The 19,635-nt window shown below is 47.6% G+C and overlaps 1 protein-coding gene across 7 annotated transcripts in view; it reads left to right on the forward strand.

The window, feature by feature from the left end:
- The window catches only part of DIDO1 (death inducer-obliterator 1), a 337,891-nt gene that overhangs the window by 238,188 nt on the left and 80,068 nt on the right, over positions 1–19,635 (forward strand). For all 7 annotated transcript variants that reach the window (XM_078651622.1, XM_078651619.1, XM_078651623.1 and 4 more), the window contains 3 exons: positions 17,885–18,044; positions 18,619–18,735; positions 18,886–18,987. In XM_078651622.1, the coding sequence (XP_078507748.1) occupies positions 17,885–18,044; positions 18,619–18,735; positions 18,886–18,987 (379 nt within the window). The remainder of the gene's footprint in view (positions 1–17,884; positions 18,045–18,618; positions 18,736–18,885; positions 18,988–19,635) is intronic.

The following is a 19,635-nucleotide window of genomic DNA, read 5'->3' on the forward strand; positions in this document are numbered from 1 at the left end:
CTCTTCCCTCTTGGTTCCCGCACTACCATAACCTGTCCTGTCAGATCATCGCAGTCCATTGCCATTTGTTAGAATTCACTTGAATGGTCTGATCAATTTTTTTTCACACCGTTAACAAAAAAGAATTCCCAAAAGCACATTTTACAGATCAAGAGGTATTTCTTTTGTAGTTTTATTTAAGCTTTGAATGTAGCCTGGTAGAAATAAAGCTCTATTTTTATTATAGCTGTTATGTTTTAACTCATTGTAGTTATCTTAAATAATCAGAATGTTTGCTACCTGCCAGTGACAAATCGTCCTGTGGTGTTAAGAAAAAAAAAGTTTTAATTTCCAACCACTTAAAATAGCTTTTTTTTTCAGTTCAGCGGTGTAGGCATGGAAACACGTAGTGCCTAAGGCAACGCGCAAAGGTAGCGGTCCAAATTGCCACAAACGTTGAGCATTGAGCCAGTTTATCCCATTGTATTTTCAAATCCCTAATGCCCATTCATTTCTTTTAATTCATCTATTGCAAAAAGACATAAATCCTGTCAATATGGCACTAAGATTTGAAATGATGATGTTGCTAATTTTGGTATATCCGGGTTCTGGAATTTTAAGACCTGTAGGAACCTCACAAAAGACCGTTTATCTCTGGAGACAGAACTGCAAGTTTGAGATCCTAGCTGAAACTAGTGAAAACTGTCCCTACGTAGCCATCTAAGGCCTTATCAAGTTCCATGAACACCTATCACCAGGTTTTGTTTCCAAACCGGAGGTATCAGCTGGTATAACAATACGGACCTCCCTATAAATGTGAAAGGTAGTGTCTGAAGAGTGAATGGTGCAGGTACCTATCTAGCTCCTAAATGGGCCAATGATTGCACTTAAAAGTATTTCTATTGAGCAATTGGCAGACCGTTTATGATCAGATGTAGTTTTTAATGCCCATGATTTCTGATCTCAGAATAGACCCTTCTGCTTGTTTATGAACTTTTTGCAGATTCCAAAGTACACAAATCGTTTTACAAGTGTCTTTAAGAAGTGAATCATGAGTGGTATGATTTTGTCTGTTAGTATTTATTTCTTTAAAACAGATTTTGCCATTTTCAAACATACAGACAGTCCGAAATTGGTGATACCCATATTATACTCTACTATATCGATAAGCAATATGGTTCTATACATTGCATCTGGTTAACACTATGGTTTCATAGCATAGGTTTCTACCAGTAGTCCTGGTAATGTTGAGGCATATATGGGCAGATTATTGGCTCATCTAATTCCGAATTCGAATCGCCTCTCCCGCTCCTCGCAGCAGCAAAGTATATAATCTCAAGAGGGTGCTCCCACCCTCTAAGCAGTCACAATTCTGCACCCAAGTCATACATCCTTTCCGTCCAACCTCAGCCTCGAGTCCCTTCCCCCACCCTACCCATCATCAGTCAGATTACAAGGGCAGGTCAGGGTGTTGAGGGTCATCAGAGGCGTCGTCGTCCGGGTTCCTCAAAGAGTTCACCAGCACTTCCCTGGCTGCATCCAAAAAGCCACGACCTCCCTTTACTTCGTGTAGCACTACTGCTTCCTCTTAGCTTGCTCACGTCAGCAAGGTTTCCCTCCAAATGGGCACCTGGGGGATGGTAGATGCCTTCGGTTTCATAGTGACTGCATGTTTTGCTAATAATAGCACTAGGCTAGCAAATCTATTAGTGACCTGATGTTTAACAGGGCGGGGGAAGTTCCAGAGTAGCCAGACCAGTTGGGTACGTGGGAGGGTCCTAACTGTCACATCATTAATACATGCCCATACTCCCTCCCAAAACTCCCTCGGTTCTGGACAGGCCCAGTCCATATGTAGCATCTCCGCTCCCAATTACCTACATCTAGGACATCTCAATTCCCCCACTCCGAAGTTACGCATTATTTTTCCCGGTGTAAGGTATGCCCTATGTAAGAAGTAGGAGTTGATGAGCTTAAATCTGGTGAGATACTTGTATAGAAGGTATTCCAATATCTTTGTCCAATGTGTCAACGGGAGCGGTACTGCAACACCATCTTTCCACCTTTGGCGCAGCTCATCTAATGGTGTGTGGAATTTTGGTGGTCAGTGCTCTATATAGGATCGTGATAGCATGAGTTTTTCCAGAAGTTGAGCCTAGTGTTTGGCTGCACATGTGAACTGGGGACTCCCTGTCTTCCAGTGTTTCCTTATAGTCAACGACAATGCACGGTGTAAAAGAAAGTGACCTAGTGGAATCCCAAAAAGCTAGACCGGCTCCTCAGAAGGAAGGAGTTTGCCATCCCTGTAATGATGGCCTACCCGGGCCATGCCCGTCCCCACCCACTCTTGCACTCCCCACAATGCCCCAGCTGTATTAATGCTTTTCAGTGCTCGTAGTGGTACATCCCGGTGCATATGGGAGCGGAGTACGGGTGCGCTGCAAACTAGGTTGCCAACAATGACGCACAGACGCCAGCTCACTAGCAACACCCGGCAGAGGACGTTTAGGTGTTGGTAGTATCTGAAATAGTACTTTTGCAGCGTGAATCTTTCTGGATTCACTATGCTGTGCATTATTCCGCGGTCTTGTGGTTGGGTCCGGATTCGTAGTCTTTTCTTTGTTTTTTTGTTTTTTCTTCTTAGCCCAGGTGGGCGTCGGCGTCACACCCCCTTGGGTGTATTTCCGGTGACGTCGGCATGCTTCCTGCGGAAGCTCCCACTCTTGGGCGCCATCTTCAGATTCTTTTTTTCCGCGGTCGGGTCTGGATCGTTCCCGTTTGGGATCCAGACATTTTTGGAGAAAGAAGAAAGAAAATACAGAAAAGACGAGGAGAAGTCATCTGATACGGTCAATCATGATATGCTGCTGCAGAGACTTGGTGAGGTGGGAGTGGAGGGCACTGCATTGCTCTGGTTCCACTCCTACCTTCGGGACAGAAGACAGGCTGTCTCCCTCCCCCCTTTTCAATCCACCTTTGCACCAGTACCCCAGGGAGTCCCTCAGGGCTCCTCCATCAGCCCCATCCTTTTTAATGTGTATCTCTTCCCGCTAATCAAACTAATCCAATCCTTTGGGATCAAAACAATAAACTACGCGGATGATACACAACTCATCCTCTCCTGGGAGGGTGAAGATGCCACTCCTTTCTCGACCTTCCACGACTGCCTAAGAGAGACGGCTGGTTGGCTTCACATAAACTCCCTCCAGTTTAACTCTGCAAAAACGGAGGTCCTGTTCTGTTCAGGCACCAAGATACCCCGTCCGTTTCCGACTGATTTCTGGCCCCCAGAGTTTAGTGACAAACCTCTGCCGGTTCCCTCGGTTCGCAACCTGGGAGCCATGCTTGACAACAAATTAAGTATGGAAACCCAGGTGACGAAAACCGTGGGGATATGCACAGCCCTGCTTCGCTCACTGCGGAAAATCATGCCTCTCCTCCCGGCACAAGCCAGGGCGTCAATAGTCAGGTGTACGATACTCAGTCGCCTTGACTATTGTAACGCCCTGCTCCTGGAGTCTCCAGTCACGCTGATGGAGCGTCTTCAGCGAATGCAATCTGCCGCTGCTAAGCTGGCTCTTGGCTGGTCGAGGAGGGCTTCGGCCACAGCAGCTCTATCTGAGCTGCACTGGCTACCTCTAAAACAACGAGTGGCCTTCAAGTCCCTCTGCATTGTCTTTAAGGCTCTGCATGGACTTGGACCTAAACCTCTGCGAGCCCTGTTTATGTGGTACACTCCTGCCAGAGATCTACGCTCGTCCTCGGCTTGTCTGGTAAAGGTACCCAGATTTAATAAAGCCAGAACAGGGGGAAGATCCTTCAGGGTTGCAGCGGCCAAGCTGTGGAACAGCACCCGGTATGCAACCTTTGCCTACCGGTGAACCACGAAAGCGGAGACTGCAACGCCTGTTCCGCCTTCGCCCCGAAGACCCTTCGTGTGAGAGAGAGGCAGAGGGTAGCACACGCCACCCTGCAGGGGAAGGCCCCGACTCCGTCCCTCTACGAGCTGGGGATGTCCTCCGAGGAAGAAGACAACGCTGCCGCCGAAGACCTATTGCACACCAGTTCAATGGAATATACTTATTTTTAAGGCACATCACCGTACAATTTCTGGTGACCCTGGATAACTCACCTAGACGTCTTTGAAAACTGCGAAACCTGGTCTCGAGCGGGGCCGGGTCGGAAGTATCACCGGCTAAGCGACCTGTTATTCGGTATCCCCTCGCAACAGCCCTGAGGAGTCGTGCAAGCGCTGTTACAGCTTGGCGACGAAACACGTGTCGGCTGGACATCCTTCTAATAAGAGGAATCGTACTACCCATCGTTCTTCTTGTCTTCAATTGTGAAACTGGAACTTACATATGTCCATTGAGACATTTATTCTATATTCCATTGAACTGGTGTGCAATAGGTCTTGTGTTTTCATATGTATGGCGTGTGTTTCGGCACACACTTTATGGAGGGGTTTAGGGCATTTGTCCCCTCACCTACTTGCACCTAGACTTATTAATATCACATCCAATTCCGTGAGCAGTGCGCCTAGTATTTCCCTCACTCTAAAAAAACCCAGTTCTTTTCAGGCTGCCGCCGAAGACGACAGCTACACGGTCGTAGAGACCGATTACACGAAGACTTCTGACAAGGTAGGAGACTCTTCGGCCCCCAAGAACCCAAGAGACTCTGAGTCTAGAAAAATCGAGGGCAAGACCCCGAAAGCGCCGACGCCAAAAAAGGCGGCGTCCGCGACTACTCCCAGGCCCAGCGGATCCTCCGAGAAGGAGTCCCCGGCGCCGAGAGCTGCTGATCAGCAGAAAACGTCGAAAATCGTCCCCGAAAAGGATCGATCGACGCCGAGGGAGAAAGACCCAAAACTGACGACGGCGACCAGAGACCCAAAATCCGGTTCGACGTCGAAAACTTCGACACCGAAAGGCACGGCGACGAGCCATCTGCCGAAAAGAACGGCCGACGTGGCACACGCGGCCGAGATGGAGAAGAAGAGAAGGCGCCTCGAGGCCGAAATGGAGAACATCATGCAGCGGAAGAAAGATTTTGACGCAAAGATGAAAGCCTTCACGATCCCTCACAAGACCAAGCCACCGGTGGTGGAGGCGGTCAAGGAGGAAGATGAGATCGCCGAAGTCGCCGAGGAACAAGACCAGGACGTCAAGGTGATCGACGACCAGGAGGAGTACGAGAATCCCTACGATAGTTACAACTATGGGGAGGAAGAGGAAAGCAGGTCGGACACAGAGCCGGCACCCTCTGACCTACAGGAGGTAGATTACATAGATGTCGACACCGACAGCCCGGAGGAGGTGGTCGACACTTACCCCTCGAGGCCCTCGCCGCCGGACGACATCGGGGCCTACAACTCGGTGATACAATCTGCCGCAGCAGCTTTCAAGCTCAAGCTTGACGAAGAGAAGCAGAAAGCAGACTTCCTTCTAGAAACATTGCTCCCAACACAAACGAGGAGCCAATTCCTTCCAATGCTCGAAAGCGTCTTGGCTCAGGGGAAGGAAGCATTCCGGGAGCCCGCAACATGCAAGGCAGTAACTCCCAGAACTGAGAAGTACAAACATTCCACAAAGGACCCGGCCTACATTCAGGGCACGGTCTCTGCAGACTCCATTATCACGGCCACAGCAAGGAGGAGGGCTAACGTACCCACTACCTCGGGCCCGCCACCGGATAAGGAGAGCAAAAGGATGGATCTGGTGGGCAGAGGGTTCGAACGGAATGCCGCAACCCACTGGCGCATGGCTAATTCCAACGCCCTGATAAACAGGCACATGTACCAGATCATGGAGGGGCTGGGGCAGTTGGTGAAGGACCTGCCCCAGGATGCCAGGCAGAAGGCCGAAAAGCTGGTTGAAGAGGGAAAAAACGCGGCAAATTCTTGCCTTAAGACAGCCCTGGATGGGGCAGACACCGCCAGCAGGCTCATGATGATGGGTGTCACGGAAAGGAGGCACGCCTGGCTCAGGATCTCAGGTTTCAAACCGGAGGTGCAACACAGCATCCTGAACACACCGTTCAGCGGCAACACGCTTTTCGCAACAACAGTTGATGAAACGCTCAGTCAACTGAAAAAAGATAGCGAAACAGCAAGATCCATGGGAGCATTGCAGTTCAGAGGGAACAAGAGGGGCACCCCGTCACGGAGGCCCGGCGGGAGAGGCGGAAACCAGCCAGGTACATCACACCAGGCTTTCCAGCAAACGCACCAGACAGACTCGCAGGCTCAGCATGGTCAGCAGTAGCAGTCCTGGCAGTACCAACAAAGAGGCCAGTCCTTTCGAGGGAGAAATGGACGGGGACAAAATAGAAGAGGGGGGCAGCAGCCCGCCTCTAAGTGACTTCAAAAAACTCCGTGTGCCCGCCCACAAAAAAGATCCCAGGGGGCAGCACGTACAGATGGGTCAAGACAAACTAGACACCTACGACCACATGACACCAGTGGGAGGAAGATTAAGATTTTACCTCCGAGAGTGGAGAGAAATCACATCAGACAAATGGATCCTCAACATTATCCAATTCGGATACTGCATAGAGTTGGAGGGGAGGCCAACAAGCAGAAAACCAAAAAGAAAAACACTAGCAAGCAAGCAGCTGCAGTGTCTTCAGGAGGAGGCAAAGGAACTCCTGCTGAAGCAGGCCATAGAACGGGTACCCTTCAAGGAAAGAAACACAGGAATATACTCAACGTACTTCCTGGTACCAAAGGTAGACGAGACAATGAGACCCATTCTGGACTTACGGTTCCTGAACAAATTCATAAGAACGCAAAAATTCAAAATGACCTCCCTGCAAGAGGTGCTCCCACAATTGCAGACCGGGGACTTCATGGTCACAATAGACCTCAAGGACGCCTACCTGCACATCCCAATGAACAGAAAGCACAAGCACAAACACATGCTCAGGTTCACCATTGGAGAAAGCCACTACCAGTTCACGACACTGGCCTTCGGACTAAAATCAGCACCAAGAGTTTTCACAAAGTGCCTCGCAGCAGTCGCAGCGCACCTACGAAGGCAAGGAATACACGTATACCCTTACCTGGACGACTGGCTGGTGAAAGCAAACTCATACCAGAAATGCAAGCAGCACGCACATACAGTGACGAACACGCTCATAAGCCTGGGGTTCTCCATCCATTGGAAGAAATCGTCAATGGAGCCGGAACAGGTCAAGATCTTCCTGGGAGCACAGATCAACACCTTACAGGGCAAGGTGTTCCCCAGCGAGAAGAGGGCGAGGGCGCTGGTGAAGGAAACTCGCCTCTACCGGAAGGGACAAGCTCGGACAGTGAGGACTGCGAGCAAGATCATGGGCATGATGGCATCATGCATCCACCTGGTACCAAATGTACGACTCCACATGAGACCCATTCAAGAATGGCTACAGGAGCAATGGTCACAAGCTACAGGCGGTTGGGAGGATCTAGTGGTTGTAACGCACGCAGTGCAGAAGGAGATGGCATGGTGGACCATGGAGAACATAACAAAGGGAAAGCCTCTAACGCCCCCAACGCCAACAGTGACCATCACCACAGACGCATCCCTGAAGGGATGGGGCGCTCACATGGAGGAGCTCAAGGTGAGGGGACTGTCGACGCCAACAGATGCGGCAAAGCACATCAGTTACCTAGAACTGAAGACAATCTTCCTTGCGCTGAAAGCCTTTCAAACAAGACTGTACAAACACAAGGTATTGATACAAACAGACAACACCACTGCGATGTTCTACATCCACAAGCAGGGGGGGCACACAGTCAGCCCCGCTTTCAACGCTGGCGCAGGAGATATGGAGATGGGCCATCCCTCTCAAGATAGACCTGCTAGCCATACACCTACCAGGGAAGGACAATATACAAGCCGATTGGCTCAGCAGGCAGACATCGGCATCCCACGAGTGGGAGCTCAATGCTCAGGAGACAAGGTACCTGTTTGACAGATGGGGGACACCATCGGTGGACCTGTTTGCCACACGCCAGAATGCAAAATGCCAAAACTTCGCATCCAGGCAGCCCGAGGAGGGGTCACTGGGGAATGCCCTATGGATAGATTGGTCAAGGACATTTGCTTACGCCTTTCCCCCGATACCACTGATGCACAGAGTACTGAGCAAGTGCAGCGCTAGCAACATGACACTGATACTGGTCGCACCACAGTGGGCGAGGCAGACATGGTACTCGCAGATCATGGAGATGACAGTGTGCACCCCACAGATTCAGCAGGAGGAAAGACCTACTCTCCATGCAGAACGGAGAGGTGCTACACCCAGAGCCAGAGAGCATGAGCCTAGTAGCGTGGCTCCTGAGGACATAGAGTTCACACATTTGAGACTACCAGAAAGCACCCTGAGGGTACTTCGGGAGGCACGAAGGCCCAGCACTTGCAAGTGCTACATTGCGAAATGGAAAAGATTCACAATATGGTGCAGACAGGAAAGACGCCACAATAAAATGAGAAGGGACTCCACAGTGCTAAGGTACCTGACGCACTTGCTGGAGAAGAACCTTAGCTCATCCTCTTTAAGAGTTCACTTGTCAGCGATAGTCGCCTACACAAGGGGAGAAACGTGCAGGAGCTTCTTCACATCACAGGTGGTGAAGAGATTGCTAGAAGGAGCTAAAAGGATCGCACCACCCAAGCGGGTGCCGCCACCTGCATGGAACTTGAACACAGTCCTAACGGAACTCATGAAAGAGCCCTTTGAACCACTTCACAAGGCCTCCCTAAAGATGCTAACTATGAAAACAGCCTTCCTGTTTGCAATAACGTCCTTACGCAGAGTAAGCGAGCTTCAAGCGCTGACGCTACAAGAACCCTACATACAAATACACAATGATAGAGTTGTGATGAGGACTGACCCACACTTCATGCCGAAGGTGGTATCCAAATTTCACATGAACCAGTCTAGACAGATACCGAGTTTTTTCCAAAAACCAACAACTAGCGCAGAGCGAGCTCTGCACACCCTGGACGCCAGAAGGGCAGCCATGCACTACATTGAAAGGACAAAGGGACATAGGAAAACAAAACAGATTTTTGTGTCATTCGCAAACAGCTTCATGGGGAAAGCAGTAACCAAAAAGACCATTGCACGATGAATCGCACAGACAATTCAACTCTGCCACAAGCGTGCAGGACAAGAACTGGCAGAGGGGACACGTGCCCACTCCACCAGGAAGAAGGGCGCTACAATAGCCTTCCTGGCTAACACACCCATAGAGGACATATGCCTGGCGGCAACATGGGCTTCGGTGCACACGTTCACGAAGCACTACTGTGTGGACATACAAATGAACAAGGAAGCTCAAGTTGGACAGAAGGTGCTACAGCACATATTCAACACCCAACGCTCATCTTCCACCCAGCCGCCACAGAGATGAGAAACCGCTACAAAATCTATGCACAGCATAGTGAATCCAGAAAGATTCACGCTGCAAAACGAATAGTTTTCTTACCTGTTGGTGTAGTTTTGCAGCTTGAAGATCTTTCTGGATTCACTAGCGAACCCACCCACCTCCGCCAGAAAGATGAGGCTGGAGAGAGAAGAGGTGGTTAACTAAAGAAAGGACTTTAAAGGTACAAAGCGGTAAAATACCAACTAAATAGAACATTGCCATTACTTCGGAAACGAAAGAAACACGGAAAAAAAAGAACCCGAAGATGGCACCCAAGAGTGGGAGCTTCCTCAGGAAGCATGCCGACGTCACCGGAAATACACCCAAGGGGGTGTGATGCCGACGCCCACCTGGGCTAAGAAAAAAAAAGAAAAGACTACGAATCCGGACCCAACCACAAGACCGCCGAATAATACACAGCATAGTGAATCCAGAAAGATCTTCAAGCTGCAAAACTACACCGACAGGTAAGAAAACTATTCGCTAAGTACTGGGGGCATCACCAAGGTCTCCCTCATCAGAATGGAGCTGGATCTCAAAATCTGAAGCCGTAAGGCCTCAGTCATCCGTGGGCCTATGCAATTTAGTAATTGCTACTCGTCTCCTACAAGCCTCCAGGTCCGTTCCACCATTAATGAGTTCAGTTCAACAAAGCGGCCTCAGGGATTATAATTGGTAGGGTGGCATAAAAATAGAGCAACCGAGGCAACGCCACCATCTTGGCCACATCTATCCTGCCTGCCAACGACAACGCTGGTGCAGAAGGCACGAGTCGCTGCCTTGACATTGCCATCTAGCACGTGACTAGTAGCGTGATAATCCTTTACCCAAGGTATTTCATACACAACCCCGTTGATAGTGTGGTTAGGTCAAGTCCAGAGTTGGGGGAAAGCAAGCGACTTATGCCAATTTATATGCAGGCCCAACATGGAGACAAAGCAGTCCAGTAGGGCAACCACCCCAGGAAGGTCCCTCATCATTGGCCAGGAAGAGGAGCATATTGTCACCATACCGGCCAGGGGTGCAATTGCCATCGCAAAAAGGAAGGGGAAGAGTGAGCATCCCTGCCAGGCCCCCCTTCCAACATCATAATCGTTGGGATTTTTTTTAGGGGCTAGCATACATGAGTCTAGTCCATGCAGTAAATCTTGCACCTAATCCCATTTCCCCCATCACTTGATACAGATAGTACCACCAGAGGCTGTCAAAGGCCTTTTCCATATTGATGGATATTATCAATGCGTCCCATCCTCTGGTGTCCTGGAGTTCAATATGGAAAACAATCTCCTAATATTCATTGCTTTGTTCCTCCTTGAGATAAACCCTGTTGGATCCTTAAGGATGAGCGTGGGCATGTGGGGGAGGAAGCGGGAGGCTAGAATGCCACTCAATATTTTATAGTCCACGTCAAGCATGGGCAACAGGCTATGGGCTCAGATATCCTGGGGCAGTCGCCCAGATTTCAGAATTTGGACCACTAGTGTTTTGTTCGTGGTTTTAGGCAGTCAGCCAGTTTCTTGCGCCACCGCGTAGATTTCCACTAACATGGGCGCTAGTTCGTCTATGAATTAGGCATAAAATTCCACATGGCTCGCAGAGCAGCCCGTATTTCCTGCAAAGTGATTGGGCCTCCCAGCTCAGTGGCGTCCTCCGCGTCAATACGTGGCAGTCACCATTCCCAGAAAATGAGTTGGGTTCTCCATTGGGGGTTCAGTAGAGGGGGTGTATAGGTCCCCTGTAATATCCCTGAAACCTGTCATTGATATCTGATTGTCGAAATAAGCTATCCCTCGTCAATGATGCCACCTCAAGGATCATGGATACCCTAGGAATGGGGTTAGCAAGCCAGGCCAAAAGCATGCCAGACCTATTGCGTTCTGCATGTCTCTTGACAATGTACTCTTTTGTAGTCAAAACAGCGGACCTTCTCTGTGTATGTCGCCAATAGCTCCTTCACTTCCAGGAGTGGCGCTTTTCGTTCCGGTCAGCCCTGGCTGGTTAAGGGGTCTGCCATGGCCAAAATAGACCAAGCAGAACTGAGGTGTGTCCCTCTAAATAAACTAACAATGAGGAGCCCTTGCCTCCACCCAGAGTTGTATGTAGCTGAAAAGAGGAGACGAGTAACCCCGCAGGATGTCCAAAGTAAAGAACTAACAGTAACTCTCCAACACCCGGACACCAGGATGCAAAGCCAATATAGCCCCATTCAAACTATCAGACAACATGTCAACTTATGCTCAAGTGTCGTTTGTTCAGCATAACTGAGGGGTTGCTTACACTCTGGTACATCCCTGCTTCACCCTGATTTTCTTTGTTGACAACCTTACATTCTAGACTGTTGGCAAGCAGCCAGGGATTCCACTGTGGAAACGAAGAGTATAGTTAGCTGCCTTGGTATTCCATCACTTATGAAGAAACGTTTGTGAAGAAACCTAAAGGAAAGCAATTGTTACTTAAAAGTTAACTACAGCGCCAATGAAAACATACACACAGAGAAACAAAAGTTGGTGTTAATCAGATTTTCAGTGTGAATCTTTTTGGATTCACTATGCTGTGCATTATTCCGCGGTCTAGTGGTTGGCTCTGGAATCGTAGTCTTTTCTCTCTTTTTTTCTTTTTTTTCTTTCTTTTTCTTAGCCCAGGTGGGCGTCTACGTCCCACCTTTTGGTGTCCTTCCTGTGACGTCTGCACGCTTCCTGCAGAAGCTCTCACCTTTGGGCGCCATCTTCAGATTCTTTTTTCCGCTGTTGGGTCTGGATCGTCACCGAGAGGTTCCAGAGTTTTTGGAGAAAAGAAGAAGGAAAAGACTGAAATCTACCGAAAAGGATTGGAGAATACATCCAGAAACAAGACCACTGAGCCGGGACGACGAAGGAGGAGAACATCGAAGACTCCGACATCCAAAGGAGAATGCGCACACTGGGCCCCCTGAGTCCAGGAATGGACAAAACTGTGTTCAAATTCTCCCGCAATTGCCACCACAAGTACGCGTAGAAGGACCAGCACCCAGTTTGCAACCTCTGCCTGTCTGTCGACCACGAGAGCAAGGATTGCAACGCCTGCTCCGTCTTCACCCAGAGTCGTAAGTCCACGAAAGGAGCACTGGCGCCGAAAATTTAGCCGGCCGCAGCTGCATCCAAGGACAAACAGCCCAGCGGATCCTTCGAAATGGACTCCAAACGACAAAAACTCAAGAAAAGCCTAGGTCGTCGATGCACGTACCTGAAAAAGCGCGCTAGACTCCGAAAGAAAAGGACCTGAATGCTACTTCGACGTCTACGTCGAAGACATTGTCCGAATCCCTCGACGCCGAACAGGCCGCCGAGATGGAAAGGAAAAAGAGAAGGCTCAAGGTCGAAATGGATAACATCCTGCAAAGGAAAAGAGAATTTGACGAGTGGATGAAAAGGTTCACCATCCCGTCTAAGCCGGCGACGACTATCGTCGAGGACGAAGAGGAGTTTGACGCCGTAGAGCCGCCAAAAGCTCCCGAGCCCCAAGAACACCAAGAGATAGAGGGCCTATACTATGACGAGGAAGACCAGCACACAAGTTTGGTCTCTGCATCCTCGGTGGCGCAGGACCTGGATTGGCAGGACCTCGACGACGAAAGCACAGAAGAGGCCGTTGAGACGCATTCTTCGAGGCCTTCGCCGCCAGATGACATTGGTATCTACAACATGGTCATCAGGAACACGGTAACAGCTTATGGAGTGAAACTGGAGAAAGAAAAACCAAAAGCCTGCTTCCTCTTAGAGACCCTGCTCCCCACTCCAACCAGGAGTCAATTCCTCCCCATGCGACAAGGGGAGGGAGGCATTCAAGGAACCAGCAAGCTGCAGGTCTGTCACACCAAGGACAGAGTAGAAATACAAACACTCCTCTAAAGATCCTCCCTACATACAGGGATCCGTCACAGCTGACTCCCATCATTGCAGCAACAGCCAGGAAAAGAGCCAACGTTCCCACAAACTCAGGCCCACCACCAGACAAAGAAAGTTAGAGGATAGACCTCACTGGAAGGAAAATTGAGAGGAATGCAGCAGTACACTGGCGCATTGCCAACTCTAATACCCTACTCAACAGACATACGTACCAGCATTGGGACGAGGTCGGACAGCTGCTCAAATACGTCCCTGAGCAATACCAACAGAGAGCAACACCTGGTGGAGGAAGGCAAGAATATAGCAAACCCATGCCTGAAATCAGCCCTGGATGCGGCAGACACATCCAGCAGGCTCATGATGATCGGGGTCACAGAAAGAAGGCACGCCTGGCTGAGGATCTCAGGCTTCAAGCCGGAAGTACAGAGTAACATTCTGAACACCCCCTTCAATGGGGAAACCCTGTTGGGAGTACCAGTGGATGAGAAACTCACCCAACTCAAAAAAGAAAATGAAACTGCAAGGTCCATGGGGGCAATTCAGAGGAATGAGAAGAGGCACCCTAATACGGAGGCCAAACAGAAGAGGGGGTAACCAGCTGGGAACATCACATCAGACATTCCAGCAGAGCAACCAGGGTGACAATCAAGCACAGCAGGGCCAGCAAAAACAAACCTGGCAATACCAGCCTCGGGGCCAGTCCTTTCGCGGGAGGACGAATGGATGAGGGCAAACAAGAAGAGGGGTCCAGCAACCCACCTCAAAGTGACTCCACACCACCAAGCGTGCCCACCCACACAACACCTCTATAGGAGGGGCACAACAAAGTCAACAAAAAAGAGTTACACGGAGTAAAGATCAACGAACATGTAACACCAGTAGGAGGCAGACTAAACACTTCTTCCAGGAATGGAAGAAAATAACAGACAAATGGATACTGAACATCATACAGTTCGGATACTGCATAGAACAGGAAAAGAAACCACCAAACGGGAAACCAAAAAGAAAAGCGCGCTCAGAAAAATAACTAGCTCTACTCCTAGAGGAAGCACAAGAACTCCTCCACAAGGATGCCATAGTAACAGTACCATTCAAAGAAAGAAACAAAGGAGTGTACACTAACTACTTCCTCGTACCAAAGGTGAACGAAACGTTAAGACCCATCCTGGACCTACGGTTCCTATACCAATACATAATACACAAAAATTTAAAATGACATCTCTACAAGAAGTCATTCCTCAGATAAGGAACGGAGACTTTATGTCCACCATAGACCTAAAAGACGCCTACCGACACATTCCCATGAACAGGCAGCACAAACCTCTACTGAGGTATGCCATCGACAAAGCACACTACCAGTTCACTGCCCTGGCCTTCGGACTAAAATCCGCACCAAAGGTCTTCAAGTGCCTCGCAGCTGTGGCAGCGCACATACGGAGGGAAGGGATTCATGTATACCCCCTACCTCGACGACTGGCTAATAAAAGCAAGTTCCTACAAACAATGCAAAGAACATGCACAGCGGGTCCCAGAGACGCTAACAGAGCTGGGATTCTCAATACATGGGGGAAATCCTCAATGGAACCAGAACAAGTGAAGATCTTCCTAGGCGCACAGATCAACACCATACAGAGGAAGGTGTTCCCCAGCGACAAGAGAACACTTGCTTCTGAAGGAGACACGTCAATACCAGAAGGGGCGAGCTCGGACAGCGAGCAAGATCATGGGGATGATGGCGTCCTGCATACACCTAGTCCCCAATATACGGTTCCACATGAGACCATTACAGGAATGGCTGCAACAACAGTGGTCACAAGCTACAGGGAGTTGGGAAGATCTAGTGGTTGTAACGCACGCAGTGCAAGAAGAAATAGCGTGGTGGAACAAGGAGAACATAACAAAGGGGAAGCCTTTGACACCACGAAACCCAACAGTGACCATCCCTACAGACTCATCCCAGAAGGGATGAGGAGCACACATGAACCAACTCAAGGTGCGGGCCTGTGGACTCCAACAGATGCGATCAAGCACATCAACTACCTGGAACTGAAGACTGTGTTCCTTGCACTAAAAGCCTTCCAGAAATAACTGTACGCGCAAAGAGTGTTGATACAAACCAACAACACCACAACGAGGTTCTACATCAACAAACAGGGAGGAACACAATCAGTCGCACTATCCAACCTAGCACAGGACATAAGGAGATGGGCCATCCCACTCAAGATAGACCTCCTAGCTATACACCTACCAGGAAAGGACAAAGTGGAGGCAGACTGGCTCAGCAGACAGACATTGGCATCCCACGAGTGGGAGCTCAATGCACAAGAAACACAAAGGCTATTCAAGAAGTGGAGGACACCAACAATAGACCTATTTGCAGCACACCAGAATGCAAAATGCCGATACTTCGCAACTAGGGAAACAATCCCAGGGGAATGCCCTATGGATAAGCTTGTCGAAATAATTTGCCTACGCTTTTCCCCCGATACCACTAATGCACAGGGTACTCAGCAAATGCAGAACCAGCAACATGACGCTGATTCTGGTGGCACCACAGTGGGTCAGGCAGTCATGGTCCTCACAAATAGTGGAAATGGCGCAGGGACCACCTCACAAGTTCGGGGAAAGGAAGGACTTACTCTCCATGCAAAACGGAGAGGTACTCCACCCAGAGAGCCTCTGTCTGGCTGCATGGCTCCTGAAGACATAGTTTGCACACCTGAAACTGCCGGAGAGCAAACTGCGCATGCTACGAGAGGCAAGGAGACCTACCACACTGAGGTGCTATGTGGCAAAATGGAAAAGATTCACACAATGGTGCATCAAGGTAAAACAACACAAGAAGATGACCAAGAAATCAACGGTGCTAAAATATTTAACACACCTGCTGAAATCAAACCTAAGTTCTACCTCGCTGAGAGTACACCTAGTGCGAATAGTAGCCTACACAAGAGGAGAGACAGGAAAGAGCTTCTTTACATCACAAGTACTAAAAAGATTCCTGGAAGGGGCCAAAAGGATGTCGCCACCGGCATGGAACCTTAATGTAGTCCTAACAGCTTATGAAGGCGCCTTTTGAACCCATCCATAAGGCTTCACTACAAATGCTCACAATGAAGACAGCCTTTCTAGTGGCAATCACCTCGCTACGCAGGGTTAGCGAACTACAAGCACTAACGCTAAGGGAACCTTACATCCAAATACACAATGACAGTGTGATGATGAGTACGGATGCCAAAGGTGGTGTCAAGGTTTCACATGAACCAGACCATAAAGATACCAAGCTTCTTTCAGAAACCATCCACAAGCGCAGAAAGGGCACTGCACACTCTGGACGCTAGAAGGGCGGTAATGCATTACATGGAAAGAACTAAAGAGCACAGGAAAACAAAGCAGTTCTTTGTGTCCTACGCAAGCAGTTTCCTGGGTAGACCAGTAACTAAGGCCACCATCGCACGATGGATCTCACAAATGATACAATTCTGCCACAAACAGGCAGGTCAAGAACTAACAGAGGGGCACAAGCCCACTCTACAAGGAAAAAGAGAGCAACAATAGCCTTCCTGGCTAACACACCCATTCAAGACATATGCCTGACGGCAACATGGGCTTCAGTGCACACGTTCAGTAAGCACTACTGTGTGGATATACAAATGAACCAGGAAGCACAAGTAGGACAGAAAGTGCTTCAACATATATTCAACAACCAACGCTCATCTTCCACCCAGCCGTCACAAACTTAACAAACCGCTACAAAGTCTATGCACAGCATAGTGAATCCAGCAAGATTCACGCTGCAAAACTAATAGTTTCTTACTTGTCGGTGTAGTTTTGCAGCTTGAAGATCTTTCTGGATTTACTAGAGAACCCACCCACCTCCGCTAGAAAGAGGAGGCAGGAGAAGGTGGAAATACAAGGACCATATACAAACAGACACCATAAGAGACAAAGTGGCAATTCATTTACTTTAAGGGAAAACTTGAAAACATTGCAAAAGGATTCAGGAACAAAAAAACAAGAAAAAAAGAATCCGAAGATTGCGCCCAAAGGTGGTAGCCTCCGCAGGAAGCGTGCCGACGTCACAGGAAGGACACCAAAAGGTGGGACGTCCAAGCCCACCTGGACTACGAAAAGAAAAAGAAAAGACTACGATTCTGGACCCAACCACTAGACCGCGAAATAATGCACAGCATAGTGAATCCAGAAAGTTCTTCAAACTGCAAAACTACACCGACCTGTTAGAAACTATTCGTTTCTTACATTGTCTGTAAATGAGTTTAATTTTCAAACTACTCTGTGGTAGCCTGGTGAACATTGTTAATGATATAAATGTGTTTTTTTGGGTAAGGGGAGTCTATTTTCCTAATGTTAATATTATTTTAAATGTGTGATATAGGATTGATGCCTACTTGACAGGAAGGATAAACACACAGTTCATTACGCACTGTACGAGCACGTTCTTGTCTTACCCTCTATGATTTAGTGTTTTCATCTATGAAAGTTAATGCTAGTCCAAAGATGGTAAATAAATACTTTTGTTGACCTTCAGATTTGTGGAAATGGATACAAAATGAGGTCTTCAAGCTCTTTTTTTTCTGCCTTCCAGGGTTGGTGATAGTGATGATTTAATGATGGCTGAAAATGAAGTTGCTAAAGTAGCAATGAACATCGAGAAGGAGATGTTTGGCTTATTTAGAGAAACAGACAGCCGATACAAGAGCAAATACCGCAACCTCATGCTCAATCTAAAGGATCCTAAGAATCAGGTTTCTGTTTATTTTGTCAAGCCTTTGTGGGTTGCCTGTGTGTAACATTGTGTTCGGCACAGCCTTCATAAAAACGTATACGTAGATAAGCTTGTTGAGCTGCTTTTCTTGTTGTACAGATTTCCTGGAGTAGCATATAAAGCAGGTTAGGTTAATCAACATCCAAGAGAAAAAAATCGTAGGCACTACAGTGTTTGGTAAAAAAGTGTGTGTGTGTGTATATATATATATATATATATATATATATATATATATATATATATATATATATATATATATATATATATATATATATAGAGAGAGAGAATGTGTGTGTATAAAATATATATGTGTGTGTGTGTAGTCATTCCCTCTGACAGATGAGATGTGAACTGGTTAACATCCCCAAAGCCTACTGCTACTTAAAATACAATTTACCTTGCCACTTTACCGAAGCATTTGGTCATTTATTGTCCTTATTGCATGGAGTGCATTTGTATGGACGTTTAGGTATTTATCCATAGCATCCTAATGTGTGCGTTTATTCTTTTCAAACTATATAATGAAGATAAATTATGACACATTGGTTTTTCAGGGGCTTTTCCACCGGGTCCTTCGTGAAGAAATCTCCCTGTCGAAACTAGTGAGATTGAAACCAGAAGAGCTTATATCGAAACGTTTATCGTCTTGGAAGTCCAGAACAGCTAAACCTGTAAGTGTGGTTTTCATTAATTAGGAATGAATGCTGCATGTCCAGTAAGCAGTTGCCAAATGATTTTAGCAGAATTTCAGTTACTTCCTGTTTCATTTGATATCATTGAATGACTCCTAACTTTGTTTTTTTTTGTTTTGTTTTGCTTAGACTTCAGATTCCAAAAGTAAATCTCATATGGAACACAAAGGCTCAGACAGCACTCAGACCATACCAAATATGGAAGATTCACCACCAGTTTCTGATTCTGATGTACGTATGAATATTTTACAGCTTTTATTTGTTAGCATATCATGATAAAAGATCATTTTTGTTCTACATCTTTCGTCAGTCATTCACATTATCCATTCCATACAATAACTTTATTTCGGTCTCGACGACCATAAAAGTACAGTTCATAACAGTATAAAAAGACAGAATATACATTTAAATCCTGGATAGTACACGGTCATAAAACTACTGTATAGAGAAGAACTGCACATTTGAGCATGAATGAGGCGAATTTAAAATTAATACAAAAAGAAGTCCATAGACAGTTAAAAACATAAAATTGGGCTACTGTCCCAGGTTAAAACAGTAAAAATATATATATATATGCACAATAGTAACATGCCACATAGAGTTTAGGAAGCGGGAAACAGCGAAGACAATGGGGGCATGAGTATCATATTTTGGAACTCTGTATGCCACAGCACATTGGATGAAACCTAGGTTCTTACATAATTGGATGAGCCAGCGCTGTTGTATTCTTTAAGCGGGGCAGAAGACGAGCATATCCCTCAGTGAATCAGATATGCTGTAGAATTACAATTCTGGTTCGAAAATAGCCTCCTAGTGGGCAGTAAATGTTACCCTTTGTCGGAGTTAACCTTAGTTTGGCTCAGAGTTTAACTTCATTCT

This window comes from Lissotriton helveticus, chromosome 7 (genome assembly GCF_964261635.1).
Source record: "Lissotriton helveticus chromosome 7, aLisHel1.1, whole genome shotgun sequence".
NCBI lineage: Eukaryota > Metazoa > Chordata > Amphibia > Caudata > Salamandridae > Lissotriton > Lissotriton helveticus.